Source organism: Carassius carassius, chromosome 22, assembly GCF_963082965.1.
Source record: "Carassius carassius chromosome 22, fCarCar2.1, whole genome shotgun sequence".
Lineage (NCBI taxonomy): Eukaryota > Metazoa > Chordata > Actinopteri > Cypriniformes > Cyprinidae > Carassius > Carassius carassius.
The window spans coordinates 5,541,374-5,562,997 of record NC_081776.1 but is presented as its reverse complement, the minus strand read 5'-3'; the positions used below and the strand labels follow the sequence as shown (position 1 = coordinate 5,562,997).

Genomic DNA, 21,624 nt, shown 5'->3' with positions numbered 1-21,624 from the left:
GCTATTTTAAAAGAAAGTGATTGCATACATAATAGCCCGTGCCCAGAGCAATATCAACATCTTCAAACAAAAGCACACATTCACAGGGATAATATTGGATAATATTTATTAAATAATCATACATTACTTCACATTGATTTCTGCTATGACATGTTTAGCACGGCTGCTGCTGAATTCAAGAAATGTTCTTGATAACAGTTCCTATGGCAACGAAATGTAAGTGCAAAGATTACGGTAAAATCAAGAGTACCGCATTACAAATTCTGGCCACCGAAAATATGACTAAAATCCATGTAATGACCTAGTTCAAGGATACTATTTAAAGAGACTTCAGTCTTATAGCTTATGAGGATAAAAATGATAATTCATTGCACAGGTCAATATGCCTTTAGTCCAAGATACATTCCACAATATTGATGCATGTACAAAATAAAAGATCAAATTAAAGCACATGGTGAATGACATTTTTTTCCTTCATTTAAATCGCTCACAAAATCCTTATGTGAGAAAAAACCTAAATACAAGCAGACCACCTACAACTGATCAGCCGTGTTCATGGAACACAGTAGACAGCTAGTCATATCTGATAACTCATTTGTCTGAGATGCTTTCTAAAGGTTTTGTAGCCACCAAAGCAGATCGGAGCTGCAGTGGTCGAGAGGAGCCTCTTTTAGAGATGCTACCTCTGCTCTGATGAAAACAAGACAAATGCTCAATTTGTGCTGGTCTGAGAGCTCGTTGAAAAGTGGTCATGGGGCGACAAATGGGGAAAAATGATGAGAACTTCTGAAATATGTTGCTGTGAGATTATGCAGTGATGTGTTGAGGTCAATGGTATCTGCTTGGTCCAGCCCTGGACGTCTTTTGGATTAGTTTAATTCTAGAGCCTCTCTTTAAACTCTAGGGGAAGGGGAAGGAAGCGGTCATTAGTCATCTCCTGAGTCCAAACCGTAGTTTGCATGTCTTAGTTCGGCCCTTCTCTTCACCCTTCTGTGTCTCAGTTGCTTGTCCTTCATCATTTGGCTGACAGTTCAGGTCACGCTGATCCTCTAGGCCCCTTGGAGTTTTTTCTCTAGTCTGTCCAGCTTGGCCAGGTTTTCCTTCAGCAGTTTGGAGCCGGGTGAGAGGAGAAGAGCTCTTTGGTAGTACATTCTTGCTGCTGCATAGTCTCCCTAAAAAAATAAAAATAAAATTAAAACAAGCACACACCAGTTCAGGTTAAAATGGCATGATAAAACGTCCAGGTTATATTTAATCTAATCAAAAATAATAAATAAGAACTTATATATGCATTGTGACAATTTTGATCGTACTTTATAATAAGGTTTCTATTAGTTAACATGAATATACATGAGTAATTTATTACTCTTTGTTAATGATAATTACAACATTTACTAATACATTAGTAAAATCAAAAGTTGTATATGTTAATATTATTTAATGGACCTGAGCTAACTGAACTAACAATAATCAGATGTATTTTTTTAACTAATATTAGGAAAGATGAATAAATACTGTAACAAATGTTTTGCTCATTGTTATTTCATGTAAGTTAATGCACTAACCAACAATAACTAATAGGATCTTAAAGTGTCACTACTATAATTTTACTTAAAAAATCTCTAATATTATAATACAGTCATAAAACTCAATGATTTGTTTTTATTTAGAATAGTTTGAAATTGTTTTTTAAACTGTTTTAACAAACTGTGACTAAATTATTAATATATTAGCATGGTTTTTATTCTTTAAATTATAAATGTGTTAAATAATAATATATTATAAATTAAGCATTTAAATAAATGTTTGCTTACCGTAATTGAAAACAAAAGATACACTTCACGTCAAATTTCAATCTCAAGAAAAAGTAAATATATTTTTATATAAAATAAGACCATACTGATTCATTTTTACACAATTGTGTTTTACATATTTTTAAATGGCATATTAATTGTTATTTAATATTTACATTTTAATTAATAAGATTATTATATTTTACTTTTTTAATATTACATTTATATTACTAATATTAATTCTAACCAAAGCCTTCTAACCAAGCAAGTTTCTTAATGAAATTTTTTTCCTTATGCAAAATATATACTTTTACTTTTAATTTTTGTGGTGATATCAGTATTTATCAGACCTCATACCTTGATATGCTGAATGCCGCCCATATTCATCCAGGCTTGTGATTGGTCAGGTTTCAGCTCGACAGCAAGCTTGTAGCTCTGGAAACATTAGATCAACACATGACATATGATATATGCATGAGATGTAGCCAGTGATGAATTCAACAACATTAAACAGCCTGTGAGTTTTGACCTGTGCAAGAAACACGATCCATTCAAGATTAAAAAAAAAGCACTGGAGGCGCATTTAACAGTCTGGCTCTACCGCAGATGTGGTGTTATAACACCGCAAAAAGCCTTTTTGTTCAGAGCTTTATAAATGAGCTTTGAACTGGATAGCAAAATTATGTTAACCTGAGACCAGCCGGATCTCAGCTTTCCTTTTGTGGTCTAAATAAAAGTAAAACTACAGGCCAAATATTAGTGGGAGACCTGGAATGAGTCCAGGATCAAGGAATGCAACCAAAACAGTCCTCATGTTAACCAGAAATCCTGGCGAAGAAACTTCGTCCCTTTAAGGCAGCCAGGATGTTGAGAAACACAGAGGTTAAAGGCAAAGCTTCCAGCTCGAGATGAAGTCTGGACTGTTTGTATTTGGAGATGAAAGGAGGTGGGTGATGTTCCTGTGACAGTATCAGGGCACTGGCAAGGAACAGTGTGCAGCAAGCAGCAGAGAACACAATTACCCAACATTTAGTCTCATGTAGACAGACTATCAGCAAAACTGATCCATATTGCAGGTTATTCTGACATGTCAAAGAACCAATCACAGGCTTTTATGTCTACTGTTATGGATATAACCATGAAACCAAAATTGATATATATCTTGACGTATGTATTTGGTATGAAAAGGCTTTAAAAGGAACATTTTCTGACAAAGGAACCATTCCACTGTAGCCTTTTAATTCAAAATGATTAATGCAGTAAAATTCAGTACAAAACTAGTCAAAGATAATCAATACATAACAAATATCTACATTGAGAAAAAACAAAATCTAAAAAAACAAAAACTATTTTTTGCTACTCCTAGTATTTGATGTTTTCATTGACAAAACACAAAAATATGTAAATCAATATTAACTTATAAAAGGAAAACATGCTCTTAATATAATAAATGATCTAACAGTGAAGAGGTTATTGTCTGTATGAATTGCATTTCCTCCTATCTTTCAAATACAATTTCATTACTGTAGAACACTGTACTCATTCATTTAATGTAATGAAATTAAATAATTTTTATGCATTAAAAAGGGGAAAAGTTACATTAGAATTTTGCTTTACATATTTTGATATCTTGGTAATTTTTTAAACATGGTATATTTGATTTTATTAAAATAATAATAAAATATAATTGTTATATTATCATTTTTATTCATATTGATATACTGTATTTAAATGTTGCATTATTTTTTTCCCTTACATTAAATTTATAGGATTTATTTTTTTATTTTTTTAATACAAGCTATTGTATTCTAATAATTATGAATTACTAATTATTTTATAACAAATACATTTATTGTTTTAAAAAATATTTATGGATTTATGGTTTATTTTATTTATTTATTTAAAAATACAATGCTTTTCACAGAAGGTTAAAAGTAAATCAGTCGATTTAAGCATCAAATCTTCTCAGAGGACTGATAAAGACCTGTATATCTTTACTTTTAGATTTTGTATAAATCCAGACAGTCAAATTAGAGCTTTCCATCTGGGTAAAGCTATTGCAATTTTTGTGTGTGATATGCATCAATCCCTCCATGAACTGTCTACAGGCAAGTTAAGACATAGTAAACAAGAATGTGAAGAAAAGGATTATCTGAAGAGCTCTTCCCTCACATTGACAGCTGCAGATGTAGTTACCTGGAAGGCTCGATCAAGCTCATTCATCTCTCTGAGCTGGTTGCCCATGGAGAAGTGCAGCTCTGCCCTCACCGCAGGGTCTGACGGCTCCTGCTGCAGTGCTGTCTTCAACACATCCAATGCCTGAAAACACATACACACTCATTAAGCTCAAAACTAGTGCTGAACTTCGTTTTGCTGAGGTTCTTCGACTCTCAGGAGGCATAGAGATTTCTCTTTGAGGCAGAGTAATGAGTAAAGGCATGAGTAATAAAAAGAAATTCAATAAAATGTGCTTTGAACTGCTGAATACAGTGGCGAAATTGGATAGGGGCAAAATTAAAATCCAGGATGAATTGATTCATTGCTCCAATTGAGATGGAAAAAAACCTTATGTTTGTGTGTTTTCCATTTCAATACGGGGTAATAAAAGGGAGTGTGCATGAATTGATGCACACAAAGACACATACACACACCTCAGTGTGGTTGCCTTGTTTGCTGTAGATGGCAGACAACAAGCGGTAACATTCAGTGCAGTTGCTGGTCTTTGAAATTATGCCCAGGGTCATTTTCTCGGCCTCCACAGAGCGACCTGCCATGGCTAAAACCTGCGCCTGTGGAGACAACGAGATGGGAAGAGACAAACGAGTTAAAAGGGAAAGAGCAATTGAAAGAGCAACCAGAAAAGAATCTGAGATGTCACTGTCCTCTGTTTCTTAAGGCGGTGATGTGAATCACACTGAAGGGTCTGTGGAGACGAAATTAAGCTGACGTTCTACTCTTTGAAACACTCAAAGCAAACCGTTTACAAAGACCAGTGCCAATGTTAACAATCAAAGGGATGGTTCACCCAAAAATGAAAAATTGCTGTTAATTTACTGACCCTTAGGCCATTAAGATGTAGAGTTTTTTCTTCAGTAGAACAATAAAGATTCATCTGAAACTGTGGTCCTTGGTGATTCATAAAATGATATGCTTTTTTAATTCTCAAAATCAAGAAGCTGCTGACTTGCATTTTATGAATCGCCAAGGACCATTTTCAGCTAAAAATCTTTACTGTTTCACTCAAGAAAAAAAGTCACCTACATCTTGGATGGGCTGAAGGTGAGCTAAACAACAGCAAATTTTCATTTTTGGGTGAACTATCCTTTTAAAACAATATCAAACCTAAACCTAACTGGTTGGATTAGAAAAAAGATTGAGATAGGAAATGGTGGGATTTTTTTTTAGGCTAAAAAGTGACTATAATCTCACCAGAGCGAGCCAGATATCAGTGCTGTTGGGCTGAAGTGTGGCCGCCTCTCTGTAAACCTCCAGTGCCTCCTCATATCTACCGGTGTTGTAGTATAAAGCCCCAAGAGGGGTCAGGATATCCACTTTACGAACCACTTGCAGGGCCCTGTGAGACACACCCACATGTGATTCAGATTACAGTTGTGCAAACCGGATACACCATTTAGACAATGGTATCATTTGACCTCATCTTACCTTTTGTACCATAGCTCCGCCTCTTTATTGTCATTGGACGAGCGAAGAAGACGACCCAGGTTCACCATGGCAACATAGTGAGATGGCTTGAGACGCACCGCTTCCTGGTAATGAAAGGCTGCACTATCTCCATGACCTAAACAGAGACAGGTAATAAATAGCTTGTGTATAATATGTGGTTGATATGAAGCACTAGAGATGTGAGTAACACCCTAACAATCATCTAGGAATGACCTGGCAACCACTTTAAAAACCACGAAACAATGCACTACAACATTTGAGCAACTGAACACAAAAACACTGGTAGATGACCTTGGCAACTGCAATCAATAACCTGGAAATTAACCAAAGCACTCTAGCAAGTGCAAAGTGAAACTAACCAAGCATATAAAAAACACCTTAGTAAATCCCATAGCAAGCTCCAGAACACCCTAGAAACCATATAGTAACATAGAACCAACCTCATAGAATACCCTAGCAACTACACAGCAATATGGAGTCAAGCAAATACCAACACCCTAGCAACCACATGGCAACATGGAACGAAACAACCACATAAAAAAACCATAGACTGTATAAAAACATGGAGAGTCATGAAGAGCGTTTTGGAAGCTTAAAGTGTGCAGAGCGGGCCGTCGCCATCTTGGCAGCGCGTCACCGCGCGACTCTCCCGGACAATCGAAAATGAGCAAAAAGGCGTAGCTGGTAACTTAAGCCACGCCCACCTAGCTCGACATCAGTGACAGCACCGGCAATCCACCTGTCACTCAAGTGGCCATGCCCTTAATTATGCAGAACTTTAAGGCTTAATATAATTTAAATGGATGAGTTAAAAAAATCACCCCCCTCACAGTTGTCATGAAGGGCAAAATTAGCTTTATATACCAAAATCATATTTTGAACAGGGCTGTATAGATGTTTTTTCCTGCTGTAGAGTTGGGCATTTTAACATGGGGAGTCTATGGGACTGACTCCCTTCTGCAGCCAGCCTCAAGCGGCCAGTCGATGAATTACAGTTTAAGTCACTTCCTTGTTGGCTTCACGAGAGAGAGCGGGAGGTTGGCGCTCGAAAAACCTCAGCAACTGCAAAGTAACCAGTGTGAAACCAACCACACAGAACATCTTTGTTACCACATAAGGCCCTAACAACCGCCAATAACAGCCTAGCAACCACATAGCAATGTGAAACCAATCACATAAAGCATCTTAGCAACCACATACCAACCAACACCCAAGCAACCACCTGGAACATCTTAGCTACTGCATAAGGCCCAGGCAACCACTTAGAACACCCTATTAACATGGAACCAACTATATAAAATACCTCAGCAACTGCATAATAACACCCTGACAACCACCCAGAACACCCTAGCAAATTCATAGCAACAAGAAATCAACCATATATAACTTAGCAAGCACATATTGACGCTCTGGCAACCATTTAAAGACCCTAGCATCATGGCAGAGTTGATCTAGTTTAAAGAGTTCTAGAAGATTCTTACCTGTGTCCACCAGAAACACACCGTAGTTGTTATGGAGGTCAGAACTGTCGGGGCAGTACTCAATACCCTTGGTGTAAATTTCATTTGCTTCTTTTGAATGCCGCTACACAAAAACCAGGGGAAAGAATAATTAATCCTTTTACAAAAAACATGGCCTTTATTGCAAAAAAAAGAAAAAAAAAACAGACCAAAAAGATCACTTTGTATGTGTATCTTTTAATAATAAAATGGGAACAAATGACAGAAAGCAAGACCTGGTCAGCGTATAGAGAGGCGAGGCTGGAGTAGGCATCAGCAAAATGGGGACCGAAACGAATAGATTCCTTCAACATCCTCTCTGCCTCTTCTTCCATCCCCTGAGACCTGTAAACCATAACACCATCATCCTCTTCCTCATATGCACAGACACAGTGGCTGTGTACGAAACTGAAGGCAGCAGCACAAACAACATCAAATTACTTCTGTGAACTACAACATCAAACACTATTTTTATCCTTTCCAATATTCGGATGTGCCTGGGTGCCTCCCGACCTAGGCATACGGCACACAAATGCAGCATTCTCAGATTTCGGACACAAGTGATATTGCAATAGCGTTTGCATATTTACTTTAGAAGGTTACCAGTTTGTGTATTTTATGTAAGCTTGTTTCACCACTGAATAAAAATAAAAAAGGTCATTGGCAAAAGTTTCCGTCTTACTATTCTGACGTTTTTCTCAGAATTGTGAGTTTATATCTCGGAATTCTGACTTTATAACAACCAATTGTGACATATACTTGCAATTTTACGAAAGTAGTATTTTTTTTTACTCGGAATTAGACTTAATAGTGAATTTATATCAGAATTGTGAGTAAAAAAAGTCAGAATTGTGAGAAATAACCGAGAAAAAAAAAGGAATCAGAATAGTGAGTTTTTATCCTGCATATATAATTCACTGAGAAAAAAAAGTCAGAATTGCGAGATAATTAAAAAAGAAATTATTCAGAGGCAGAAACAGGTTTCCATAGTATGTACTTCAGAGGGTTACCAATTTGTCTTTACTTTAGAAGGATCTAAATGTATGTATTTACTTCAGAAGGTTGCCCAGGTTGAAGAGAGCTCTGTTGTGTTGAGGGTTAATATTCAGCGCTCTCCTGTAATAATCTTCAGCCTCCTCAGCCTGGTGAGTCAGGGTGCCCAGATTATTCAGAGCACTGGCATGTCGGGGGTACAGTCTATATAAAAACACACATGCAATTTATGGATTTACATAATCAATCAAACCACTGATTCTTAATTAAAAATATGAAGGAACTGGGGTATTAAGGTGTATTTTGGAAATTGTAAAATTATTCTTTCAACAGAAAAACCATTCAATGTCAAATTGCTCTCATGCACATATACACACACTCACCTGAGGGCTGTTTTGTAGTGATAAATGGCTTCTTGGTTTCGTCCCCTGTCCTTCAGGAAGTTGGCATAGTTGTAATGAACTTTAGCATTGTGAGGTAAAGTCTGAATGCCAGACCTGACGGAGGAGGAAGAAAATAGATCAAGACCCAGAAGGCACAGAGAAAGAAAACACATTTCGTATGTACAGGTTGAAAGGATGTAAATCCAAAGAATGCAAAACTTCAAGGTAAATTACATTTTTCAAAAAAGAAAACAGGATTATTATAGTCAATTAAAGCTAAAGCTACATAAATATTTTGTTACTTTAAATAAAATAAACATTTTTTTTTTAAATGTATGCATATAAAAATGCAAAACATGTAATACATGGAAAATGTAATGCTTATTAATTAAAAAACATTTGTTACCTGAAGTGAACTAAAATAAAAAATATAAATAAAATACAAAAATGTAAATTGATGTGCTAAAATAAACTAAAACGTAAAGAGAATTGAAGTCACACAAACATATATACAGTACGTGTGTGTGTAATTTATATTCTCTTTATTTCAGTTTTATAATAACACTGAAAAATAACAGATAAAACAAGAAATGGCACATTAAATCTGATAGAACAGAAAAAGTCTTGGCCAAGCATTCTGGAAAATTGGCAGCTGGAACATTTAAGATGGTTTCTGGTTGGTCATTAACTGTTTTGAGATTATCTACCAGCTAGATCAAGAGTCTAATAGCTCCTCTGCGGGTGATAATCCAGCTAGTCAATCACCTAAAGCAGAAACCATCTACTGTGTTGAAAAACCCAGCCTTCATCTTAAACTGGTTTCTTCAGGAACTTCCAAGCAGAAAGTGAATCTGCACACTCACACACCTGAACAGGGCTTCTCTGGAGAGCCAGATCTCATTCTGTTGGACGGTCCTCCAGGAGAAGAGGAGGAGGACAACCAGCATGGACACAGTTAGTGCAGCCGCTCCCCACCGACTGACAACTGAATACAGTCTGTTCAGCCCATGCACCACCAGAACACAGTACCCCATACTGGACAGACACACAAAGAGAGTGTTGTTATGGAAAAATCCTGCATAGATGGACAAATTAAAGCAGTTTTGGAACAGACCTTTGTGTATATTCCACAGGTAATGTACTGTAGAGAGTATTGTGGGTGGAAAATAGCACATTTTAAACTGATGCTAATGCATTTCAGCATTTAATGTTCTCTCATGTATTTGATGTTATTTCAGACAGCTAAAGAACGACTTCCTAGGTGGAGACAGCTAACTCTCATGAAAAATAGCAATAATACAACCTTTAAAATTATTGTGTCTATGCAAGACTTTAATTAAATATTCAAAATGAGACTTGCGTAAAAAAAAAAAAAATCTTACAACTCTTATGAAAGTATGTACAATATCATTCATAGGTGTAGCACAAATGATAAATGACAAAATATGCAACGGTGGTTAAAACTAAAAAGGGTCGGATAGATTTTTCACCACAGAAATCACAGGAAAGAAATCATTACAATTACATGACTTCCCATAAATTTACTAATATAATAAATCAAAAATTAAATCAATAATATATTACATGGATAATTTTTTTTATTATTATTAAATAAAAGTAAATAAAATATTAAATAAAACTTAATAAATATATTTATACACTAATTTAATTATACATACAAATAATAATATAATAGTATGTATATTTTTATAATGCTAATATTTTAGATATTGTGTGCATCCATATATAATGAATTAGTAAGTAAATATTCAAAATTACAGAAGAAATGTCAAAGTTTAAGAATCAGCTTTTATAAAAACATAAATGCTAAATATATTCCAGGAAAAAAATATTGCATAAATATAAGAAATTATTACTGTATAAATTATAAAAGTATTTAATGTTTTATTTATTAAATTTTCTTTTTATTTTTTTCAGTGGCTATTATTATCAAACACTATTACTAACTATTCCAACCCTGGTATGATCCACCAGGCAAGCATCAAGACAAAAGCATTGGAAATTGCAAGCAGGAACACAGAATCAGACACATCTGTGAATTGTATTTGTAGACTTGAGTACATATTTGAAGGTAATCATGAGAAGGACAAAACGCCCTTCAATCCTTTAGCCACAGGAAAGGGGGCCGATCAGATTCCACACCTCACACTGTTTATTCTCAGACACTGGTCAAAAACAGCTCAAGTCAAACACAATAACATGAATCTCCCACACAGAGAATATTACTACTTACTAATATTGAAAAAGATTGTTGAAGGAAAAAGGGAGTTATATCAAATAGCATATTCCCTGGAAATATCGGTTTCTGTTGTTATTCCGTGTTTCTAGGGCTTCATTTGGATTTAATATCCTTCCAATCTCATTTCTTTCTCTCTGCTTCGCTTCCCAGAAAGTGACACCTCCCTTTCCCCGCCAACACCCACTCCTCTCAAACAGAACATATGAGGACTCCTGTGGCTTCACACACACTTTCACTGCTTCCCACACACACACTTTTGAAACATGTGGTACATTCACAGATCAAATGAATTTGTCTTGTAAATCTGTTTTGAAGACACATCAACTGAACAAGAGTTTCACTGAAGAAGATGTGAGTGTGCTTGCCAATGCATAACTTTGGTTGATAAAATATGCAGTGTATCTAGTACTGCTATGCTCTATGATATTTTGGTTTCTAGATATGGTTTACTTCCTTCCTTCTATATAAGGATTGTTTTGCATATTTTATCAAAGTCAGCAAAAAAGATTGGTTTCACATTGCTATAATTAAATTAAGTTTACTACTTTTGTTAAGAGTGCTTACTTTGCAAGAAGAAAAATATATTTTAAATACATTTTATAAAGAAATTATTATTATTATTTTGCAATGCAACATTTTTCAAAGCCATTTTCCCTCTTTTAAACTTCTTAATGATGGAATGGTTTCTTTCAAACATGCAGCTTTTCACGTCATAAGATGTTAATTGGTGGACTGGAGACATGTGAATTACTTGTGGATTACTGTGATGTTTTTATCAGCTGGTTGTACTCTCATGTTGACGGCACCCATTCACTGCAAAGGATTAATTGGTGAGCAAGTGATGTAATGCAAATTTCTCCAAATCTGTTCAGATGAAGAAACACCTGAGGGTGAGTAAATGTTTAGCAAATTTTCACTTATGGGTGAATTCTTCCTTTAATTGCCTAAAATAAAACAACATCTTTCTTTGTGCAAAAAACAAAAACGAGGTAAAATGACATTTGTGTGCGTTTCACCAAGTACAAGCAATAGTAACAGTGATGTTCCCCTTATATTTTTGCTCCATAGACACAACTAAAATGAACAAGAACCAGAGAGCAATTCACATTCTCACTGATGTGTGTGTGGCTGCATGTATGTATAAATAGTTTGGCCTCTGAGCCACAGTGCCGCCCTCACGTGTCTGATTACTATTGCTGTTAGCACTAACAAAGACAGTGCTACAAATATTTACCCAGCAAGCATAGAGAAGTACCGCCTAAATGCCAAGATAAGTGCCTATCTGATCCTAACACCATTAAACTCACTGAACACAAACTTCTTACTCACAACCAAGTGTACACAGAGATGTAATGCTGTGTGTACTTGTAATTATGTGTGTGTGTATGTGGGTGTTTGTCGGGTCACCGCTTATAAGATTACTAAAATACCTTGCCTTATTGTTCAAATTTCATTTTAATCTTGACAGTAAGGATAAATACACACACACACACACACACACACACACACACACACACTTATAACAGATCATTGGTGCATTATGGGAAGCAGGGTTCAAGATTATGTACTGTTATCAGTGGTGTGTGATCCCTACAGCAGGATGGAGAACGAGGGAGAGAAAAATGGGGGTTGAATTTGTAATGCTTTAGAAAAAAAGTAATCTGAAGCGCAAGTATTTTTTTTCTTAGGCCGTCACAATATATTTTTACAGGCACATCCGTACAAAACACAAGCACACAAACCTGGGCATGTAGAGAACTCTTTCTGCCACCACAAATCCAACGCGGAAGAACAGATTACTGGCTGGGATGAAGGGAAAAATCAGGAACAGCACGCCCACCAACACCTCCTTCCCTTTCATCTTCTACACAAAGAGAGAAACCAGATGCTGTTTGCTGTTAGAGAAACCAAACTTTCTACAATCCCTGCAGACAATTTCACTGGAGCTTGTCTATGCAAAATCCGCATCCACAATGTAATTTGTTGCTAGGGTGTTGCTATGGTACTTTAAGTGTTTTTTTTTACAGTGGCAAATAAACTCAACACACTGCAACTGCACAAAACATGCACACATGCAAAAAAAAAAAAAAAAAGAGATCACAATGCAAATACTTTGTACCAGCAAATACTCACAATGCAACCAAATACAGCAACATGCTAAAAATACTGACTCTAGGCAATATTTCCACCACTTAAATGGGCTTTTCTACACTGCTATAGAGCAGTATATATATCTGTATTTCTGTTATTTGAGTGTGTATTCTTGAAGTATGAGCTAGCATTGTTTAAATTTTATAAGTTCATTAAATATGACAGCTGAGGAATGAAGGGTTCATGCAAAGATATAAATTGGTTATGAAATCTAAGACAGAACAAAAGAGGTTGTGTGTGTGGGGGGGTGAAAACATAACTGTATCATGCTCGGTTTACTTTAAACAGGCTGATATGCTAATACAAAACAAATAATAAAACCGAAGCTATCGTCTGGAGTTTCACTCTCATATCCACAGACAGAATATGAATGTTTTAATATTGATTTCTGCCTTCCAGTCCATCAGAAACATGAATTAACTTCAGATTCAGCAACAAATGAGCAGACATGCGATGACTGCGTCGAGAAATGAACAAATGCTTGCATAAAAATGTGCTGATAATAACATTCACAGCCACAAATCAGTTCTATCGACTTGCTCTCAGGCCTGTGTGTGTTTTTGTGTGTGTTTTGTGTGAGATAATTAGCCTAGTAAACATTCCTGAGGAGACAGATTGAAAAATCATCAGGGTGAATCGTTGGCACACAGCTGATCGAGGGAAGGCTGCAAAAAGACGTGCATGATGAAGGCGTGGCCAAGAACTGGTCCTGTGTGTATGGGAGTATTTCAGAGACGGGAATATTTCGATGCATTTTAAGCTCTAGTTTCTTGTTGTTTAGGTTCAGAAGTGTAAAACAAATGAGATTGCTAGCTGCCTGGTTTATATCACCTCAGAAACCAGTCCAGACATTCATATACACAGAGCCTACAAGCTTATGTTTTTCTGGGAAATATTAGAGGGTTAAAGATGGGTCATGGGTATTATGATAGCTTTGGCATTATCCTTTTCTCCAGTTGTCATGGCAGCACAAACAGAGGTCATCTGCAGTCTGTCCCCCAAAATGTCACTGGGTCAAACTCCATTCAGTGGCACTCTATAGACTAACACGTCTCGCTCAGCTCTGTGCTTTCATTCTGTTTCTTCCCCTCTTTCCTTTATTCCCTTCCACCTTGACTTTTTTCGGTCCTTCAGATCCTTTCTTTGAGTGAAAATTTGTACATTTTGATTGCATGGTTTGAGTAGGATTCAAACAGCTTCAATAAATGCAAGTACATCTGACTGTCAGCACAAAGGAGACAATTATTTCTATACTATTTTAGCATTTATTAATATGTTGAATTAGCTTTAATATTTAAATGAGTTTATATATTTTTAGTTTACAATAACCACACTGTTATTCACAAAAAGTGCATGTTATTATGTTTCTAAATTTCAAAATGTTCAAAATTCTAAAACTGCCAGTTGATTTTTAAATCCCATGTGGCTTTAGACTTTGATCTCAGTGTATACAGAACAAGTCTGGACTGGAGGATCATTTCACTTGTGAAACGAAATCATAAAATATGAAATCTGAGAGTGTTGTCTCTGTATTAACGGAATGAGAAAATCTGTTTTTTTTCCAATATCAAACATTTGCCCACATCTGCACGCCTCAGTAAAAGGAGCAGGCAGTTTACTGACATTGGTCTGTCAGCCTGTCTCAAACACAAACTATGAATTATTCAGTCAGCAGATATGAGATCTGCTGATCAGGGACTGGAATACTCCCTCTCTTTCTCTTTTATTTTCCCTCTGTCTTAGTTTCTTTGTGTAGTTGGACCAGCATTCCAAAAAATGATTTTCTTTCACAAACTCAAGGACTGGAGTGGAGAAACGTGAACATTTTTAAAAGATCCCTCAAGGACAATGCCAACACAGCGGCAAACAACTAAAAGAGCATTCTGGGGCCCGACAAAGACAGCCTTGACATTCTATTGCAGTTTCTCGAATATTTTCCAAAACAAGCCTGTGAATGTTTTATCGGTGGATGAAGCTCTCAAGGTCTCGAAACCTTGAATGATTTGCTATTTTCTTAAATGCACGTAGTGTTTTATTCTTACTCATGGGCTTTTTTGGGTCATTCGCTGCATAGAAAATAGCAAGAAACAGAACAGCTCTTTGACTGAAATGGTGCTAATAATGATTTGCAAGCAGTGCGTGGGAATTTTTTTTGCAGTTTCTTTAATGCAAGAATCACATTCATATGCCATATGAGAATGATATATGAAGAATTTCACACTCAGCATATGTGCCTCACAAAAACTGCAAGATAGGGATGAGCAGAAATAACTGCCTGAAGAACTGAATATTATAATATAAGAAGAAAAAAAACATCTCACTTCATGCACAAGAACAATGCATGCATTAGCTCACAGCAAACATCTGCTTCACGTGAGCGTTTGCACTAATTTTCACAATTGCTGCTATTTTTCACGGGTTGCCATGTCGATGAGTCACAGGGAATTGCGTTGGGAGCACACGGTAGTGAAGAACACCAGAACAGCGGGGTGTGAGACAGCATGAGCGAAGGCTTTTATGTTTGTCAAAATGAGAAACCTACATTTGTATGTTTTTTCAGAAATTATGACAGAACGAGTCTGCGGTGACGTGGTTCCTGAGGTTGTCTTGACATGTAGAAATGTGTGTGTGTGTCTGTGTCTGTGTGTGTGTGCTCACCTGTAAGCATGCAACACAGTTCAGGTTCAGCGCCAGCATAACGAGAGCCAAAGTCAAGGAAGCAATATTCCGTCCATCCCACAGAGACTCCACTAAAGGAATGCTGCCTACCTGTCAATCACAACTCAAGCAATCATCAAGCGTTCACTCAGATGTCGGGACTGCTGTGTGTTTATGTTGATGCTATTTACCTGCCAGTCGTAGCAAAGCACTATGGGAGCCAGTAAGAGCCAGGCATTGAAGGCGAGCAGGTAGCAGTATGTAAGAAACCTAAAAAGATAGCACAGTAGGGCTGGTTAAATAATTTAATAAAAATTATTAAATGAATAAATATAAAGTTTATCCTTGTGCTGTGCTTGAAATCCTTTATCTAATTTGGTGCTCCCTGTAAAAAATGACCAGCCTTATAAAATTGCTTATAAATCTCTCATCATAACAATATTATCACCTAATATTGGTTTCAAACTTGGGATTCAATTCAGTTGGTTTTGTATTTATTTTAGGAAGTGATTGATCGTAGGTCTCGTTGATCTGAGCTCATTCATCTCAGCTTTTGAGTGAAATATTGCCAAAGTTATCCATAAATAATGCTTTTTCACTCAAAAACTGAGGTGCATAAGCTCAGATCAATGAGGACTATGAGCTTTCAGTTCCAAAAAGACATATAAAACTTGTACTAATTAAAATAAAAAAAATCTGATGAAAAGAATGAACAAATATTTGGCAATATTAGCAAAACGAGAAATTTATAAGCGAATTTTTTTGTCACACTTTATTTTAAATTCAAATTCCTAATAACAACAAACCTTTGACTATGACTTTTGCCTCCGTAAACTCCTAATTTGCTGCTTATTAATAGTAAGGTCATTATTAATTTATGTATTAATAATAAACAGCCAATAAGTTAAAAATAGGCATGCTAATAAGCAAGTAATTAATAGTGAGAATCGGTCCCTATACAAAAGTGTTACCTAATTTTTTGTAGTTTGGTCACCATGTGTGAGCAAAGTCTTTAAGTTTTAGTCCAATGTGATAACAATAATTATTATTTCAGGAGGAAGAAAATCCTCTCCAGGTCAAACACAACATGAGGGTTAAAAAGGTTTTACAATAATTGTGAAGGCTAAAGTCGCTATCATAATGCTACGATTTTCTGGGTGGTTGCCAGAGTGTTACTATTGTGTTTTGGATCATTTCCTCCTGACTAACGTAAAATCTGATCTCAAACAAGTCATAACATGGGTATTTTAAGAAACTGTTAAGAACTATTATGCATCCACATAAAATATTAATAATCATTCAGTAATTATAGAAGACAAAGTCATGTACATTAACAGACATTAAAATACTTTAGCACTCTGAGTAAAAGAACAGTTTTCTCTCTGATATTTATGGATGAGAGGAAATGTCAAGGTTTTCCTGCTTTTGTGTACGCTCCAAACTACATCAGACCCCATACTGGTTTTAAATCGCATTTTAGTCCATACCCCCACATTACAAGTGACGCGAGTTACATAATCAGATTACCTTTTTCAAGTTACTAGTAAAGCAATGCATTTACAATTGCCAAAAATGTGTCTTTTTGTTATTAAATAACAAAACAGCAAGCCTGGATAAGGTGACAAAAAGTAACATAATACATTACTTTCCATAAAAAGTAACACAATTAGCTACTGTTAGTTACTTTTATGGAGTAACGCAATATTGTAATCCATTACTTTTAAAAGTAACTTTCCTCAGCACTGGTCTTCAGTGAATGAAAACATATTTCTCTGTAAACTCTTTTACAATAAAGGTGTGTGAGGGATGACAGCCAGACCGACCTGGTGAGTAGATATGGAGAGAAGGATGCTGGATTGTCTTGCTCTGAGAACAGCGGCATGGATCCACCCATCAACCATAAACGGAAGGACATGATGACTGTAACCTGCAGAAAAACACAGTAAAAAAACTTGCTACAAATTGTGAACAGCTGAGGTCAGGGGGTTCACGAATGAAAGTATGCTTAAAGAGCACTTTTTAATTGGAAATGGTTAGGGTCATTTATTTATTTTTGGTTCATCTTCCTGGAAGAGAGAAACAGTGAATTGTAAATGCGCATATCTGCCAGTTTTTAGTTTGTTGCTAGCATATAGATGAGCTCATAGCTAACAGACATGAACTAAAATCCACAAAAACTTTGAAAGTATAATCCAGCCCAGATTTTTAACCACTAAATCAAAGCACAGTCTAAGGAATAACAGCTAAATTCAGAAGGTGCCTTACCAAAGGAAGCATTGTGGCATTTGGCAGTAAAAACATAGCTACTTACATGTAAGAAGATGACACAAGAGCGTTTGATGAATGGGCTGGAAATTCTGACGAGCTCCTTCAACCTGGAGTGCGACAGGTGCCTGGAACGAAAGCATAACCAGATGTGACAGTCGTTTAACGACTCAACTCTATCAGCTCATTAACTCATTTTCATTCATTACTGACTTAATCAAACCATCAGCAAATTACTTTATGGGTATATTAATCTGTTTACTGCCACTTTCAATTAATTACCTCTACATCTTGGAAAACAGAGCTGCAAGAAAACAAGTACAGTATTTTAAAAAACGCCAAGCCTCCCGCCTCTATCATTTCCCTTTATCGCTATTTCCATTTTCTGGCATTTTGTCTGGTTACAAGAAAAGGTGAAGATATGTAAAACAGGGAGGGGTTTATACTGAAAAATTATTGTTTAATTATTCATTAATTCACATTCCTGTTCTCAATGTGATCATCAGCTGATGTTATTGAAAAATACAAATAGTCTCAATAATGTTTCATCTGCGCCTCCGAAACAACTTTTCGGATGACATCATCAAGGCCACCAAGTTTCCACAAATGGAGACGTTCCCAGTTTTACTGTGAATGATTCATTTGTGCATGCTATTTTTCAAAGACATCAAAACACAACATGTAGATTTCATCAAAATATAAACACAATTTCTGCCTCCGAAACAAATGTGCTTTTCTGATGACATCACCAAGGGACACCAAGTTTCAGCCAATTGGTGCTGGTCATGCTTCAGAAGGGGAGGGGTCCTAAAAATGCAAACTTGCACAGGAATTAAATCCTGTGGACAAAATTAAGTCCTGCCTGACATTTAATCCTCATTAAATCTGCTTTTTCTCTCAGAAATATTATGGGAATAAAATGAGAACCAAATGCAGTTACATTTTAAAATGCCTCCAATTTTTTTTTATTTTTGTAACGAAGCATAATTAAACCTCTATGAATCTATGCATATACAAATTAGACGTCAACATCTGCTGTGCCATTAAATGCAATATAGAAACTAGGAATAAGATAATTATGGCACGTCTACTCTACTCCTAACAGTACAAATGCAGGCAAACAATCATGTTAATGGAATTGGGAACATTTACTTAGTTAATGTCAGGTCTTTGTGATGAGTTTGCAATTGATTCTCTTATAAATATTTCACTGGTGTAGAGAGAGAAAACAAGTGTCATCTTATGCATTTAATAATAACAAAGCCCACAGGAGACACTCCACCCCCTTTAGTGCAAACACACACACACCCCAAAACGTACATTGAGAGACAGCATGTCTGCAGGCATTACAACGACTATCAGTCGCAATCACACACTCCTCATTGTGTGTGTATGTTTTGTGTGTGTGAGAGAGATTTTGTGCCTCGTGTCCTCCCCAGGGTCATGGGTAGCAGCAAAGGTTTATGGGCACTTTTGAAAATCAAATAAAGCTGCAGAGCCCTCATTCCCCAGAGGGAGCTGTAGATGGAGAAAGGAATCTTTCCTTTGCTGTTCTTTAAGGCTGCAGAGTGTTATCATTGCTACCAGCAGCCCACAATCCCAAGTCACTCTGTTTGAATAAGTCACGGATGTTCTTTTCTGCTGTGTCTCTTAACTTCCTGTTACTTCGATGCCTTATTATCTCATAAATCTTCCTTTAAGTCTAATAATCTACCTAAAAATTATACATGGCGCTGTCATTGAATGGGATTCAATAAAAAACATTTTTGTTTTTTACTTTTCTAACATTTTTCAACAGATGGTTAGTAAAAGTAGGTGCTAAATCATTAGAATAATTAAAATCCACCTGAGGCGGTCAAACTAAAAATAAATAAATAAATGAATACACCTCAATGCTGTCACTAAAATCTGGGAGATGTTTAAACACAATCCATGATTTCTGTTATGTCATTTTCATTGAATGAACATTGAATAAGCGAAATAAAAAAAAGATAACATTTCTTAAAAAAAAAAAGAAATCTCATAAAAGATAATAAAATAATGTTGAAGATTTATATATGAACAATAAATATTTTGTTAATGCAATTTTTTTGGAAATTAGTATTTTAATAATTTTAGTTAATAATTAATTAAAATATATAAACAATTAAATACAAATTAAAAAATAATATTAAATAAAAATAACTGTTAGAAAAAAATCCAACACATTTTACAGACATGTTGAATTTAAACCCACTTAATGTGCTGGTCAAATATATTTTTGAAAATATTTCATATAATATATCCAATAGCTTTTACAACAACATGGGATATGTGACTCCATTGCTTTAAAAAACATGAAGAGAAAAAATATCCTGTATTTGTGAAATGTTGCACATGCATGCCCACAAATAAACAACAAATAAACGCTACAAACATCAGATAATCAATATTAAATGTCTTAATAGTGGAAGAAAGGAGCTTTTGCTACTGGATGTTTGATGTCATGTTTATCTGTGAGGTCTCTGCTGTTTCTGAGGTTATGTGCTCTGTGACTAATGCAAAAAAAAAAATAGATGCATGTCTTGTGTTTTTGATCTCGGCAGAACACATAGGATTGTTGAGAGACTCAAATGCACAAACATTACTGGCACTGAACATAATTGAAGTGCTGTAGTGATATGTGCTAGACAACATAATGCATTACTGCAACATGATAGATATATATTGATATATATTATATATATATATATATATATATATATATATATATATATATATATATGCATGTAAACTGTATCACAGATATTACAGTTGGCCAGATGACATTCTCTATCATTTGTGGTTTCTAACTTGCTTCTAGGTGGTTGCTAAGATTTTGCGGTTAAAATGCTGTTAGGACTGGTAATGTCAGATATAAAACCATGAAAAATTGGTTTCTTTACACCTTCAAAACAGCAAGGTTGGGACAGCAACTTATTAGCCTGTGGGGAGAGGAATGAGCTTGGGATTGTATGGGAATGTGTATACAGGGGTGTAATGTTTGCACACAGCATTCAAGGCTCAGTCTGGTATCTCTGTCGCATGTTTACTAAAGTAATGAAACCCAAATGCCAGTCAAGGGTTTTTTTCCCCTAACTATTTTCCACTCACTGATGAGCCCCTTTGTTCAGCTTTTCACACTCTTGAAGAGTGAAGACCCACCAGACACAGAGTACGTTTTAAGTAGCTGAGACTGTAATTGAAGCAAATGAGGTTGCATAAGAGAAAGAGAGTGAGAGAGTTTGGGTTGAGTCAAGGAGTGCGACTGCCGTTTGTCTCGCCCTGATTGACTCTCTTTGAATGCCAATTACTGCCACAGCCGAACAAAAGAGCCAAGCTGGTAGTTTGCTTTGTGTATTCTTCATCGCTGATCTTTGGCTAGATCATCTGTTTATAATTTGTTTGATACCAGTTAAACAGAAAGTTGTTTTTTAAATGATTAAAGAAGCAAAAAACTAATTAGCTTTTATTTGAGAAGTCTACTGGTTTATGATAAATATACATATATTGTAATGCAAAGTTTGTAATTTGTGGTCATAAAAAATGTATATATATATATATATATATATATATATAATATATATATATGACTATATTTATTCACATATGAATATATATGAATAAATATATTAAAACTGACATTTTGCAATGTTTTAACAAAATTAACTGAACCTACCACTGCGTTTTTGAATGTGAAAGTAATCTAATGGAAAGCTTTTTAGAAATGGCTAAATACAAAGTACATGAAATCATTGCAATATTCTTGATGTTATTAAATGTTTTATACAATAGAGAATCGATATATTCGATTGTGGAAATGCAACATACTAAACTGGCTCCTGGTCACCCCAGGTCAGATATTGTGTCCACATGCATTAACATGTTTTGATGAGCTAAGCTAATTTCCAGACAGTACA

General features: G+C 35.6%; 1 protein-coding gene across 1 annotated transcript in view; it reads right to left on the bottom strand.

Annotated features, from left to right (window-relative positions):
- Positions 1-1,045: 1,045 nt before the first annotated feature.
- LOC132098777 (protein O-mannosyl-transferase TMTC1-like) overlaps positions 1,046-21,624 on the bottom strand; it is a 32,197-nt gene continuing 11,618 nt past the window's right edge. Inside the window, exons 5-20 of the mRNA XM_059504950.1 lie at positions 17,733-17,814; positions 17,245-17,348; positions 15,613-15,691; positions 15,422-15,532; positions 12,355-12,476; positions 9,220-9,387; positions 8,353-8,466; positions 8,030-8,173; positions 7,213-7,321; positions 6,959-7,061; positions 5,457-5,592; positions 5,223-5,367; positions 4,445-4,582; positions 3,990-4,112; positions 2,151-2,228; positions 1,046-1,172 (exon numbers count right to left, since the gene is read on the bottom strand). Of these exons, the coding sequence (XP_059360933.1) occupies positions 1,050-1,172; positions 2,151-2,228; positions 3,990-4,112; positions 4,445-4,582; positions 5,223-5,367; positions 5,457-5,592; positions 6,959-7,061; positions 7,213-7,321; positions 8,030-8,173; positions 8,353-8,466; positions 9,220-9,387; positions 12,355-12,476; positions 15,422-15,532; positions 15,613-15,691; positions 17,245-17,348; positions 17,733-17,814 (1,879 nt within the window). The 3' untranslated portion in view covers positions 1,046-1,049. The remainder of the gene's footprint in view (positions 1,173-2,150; positions 2,229-3,989; positions 4,113-4,444; positions 4,583-5,222; positions 5,368-5,456; positions 5,593-6,958; positions 7,062-7,212; positions 7,322-8,029; positions 8,174-8,352; positions 8,467-9,219; positions 9,388-12,354; positions 12,477-15,421; positions 15,533-15,612; positions 15,692-17,244; positions 17,349-17,732; positions 17,815-21,624) is intronic.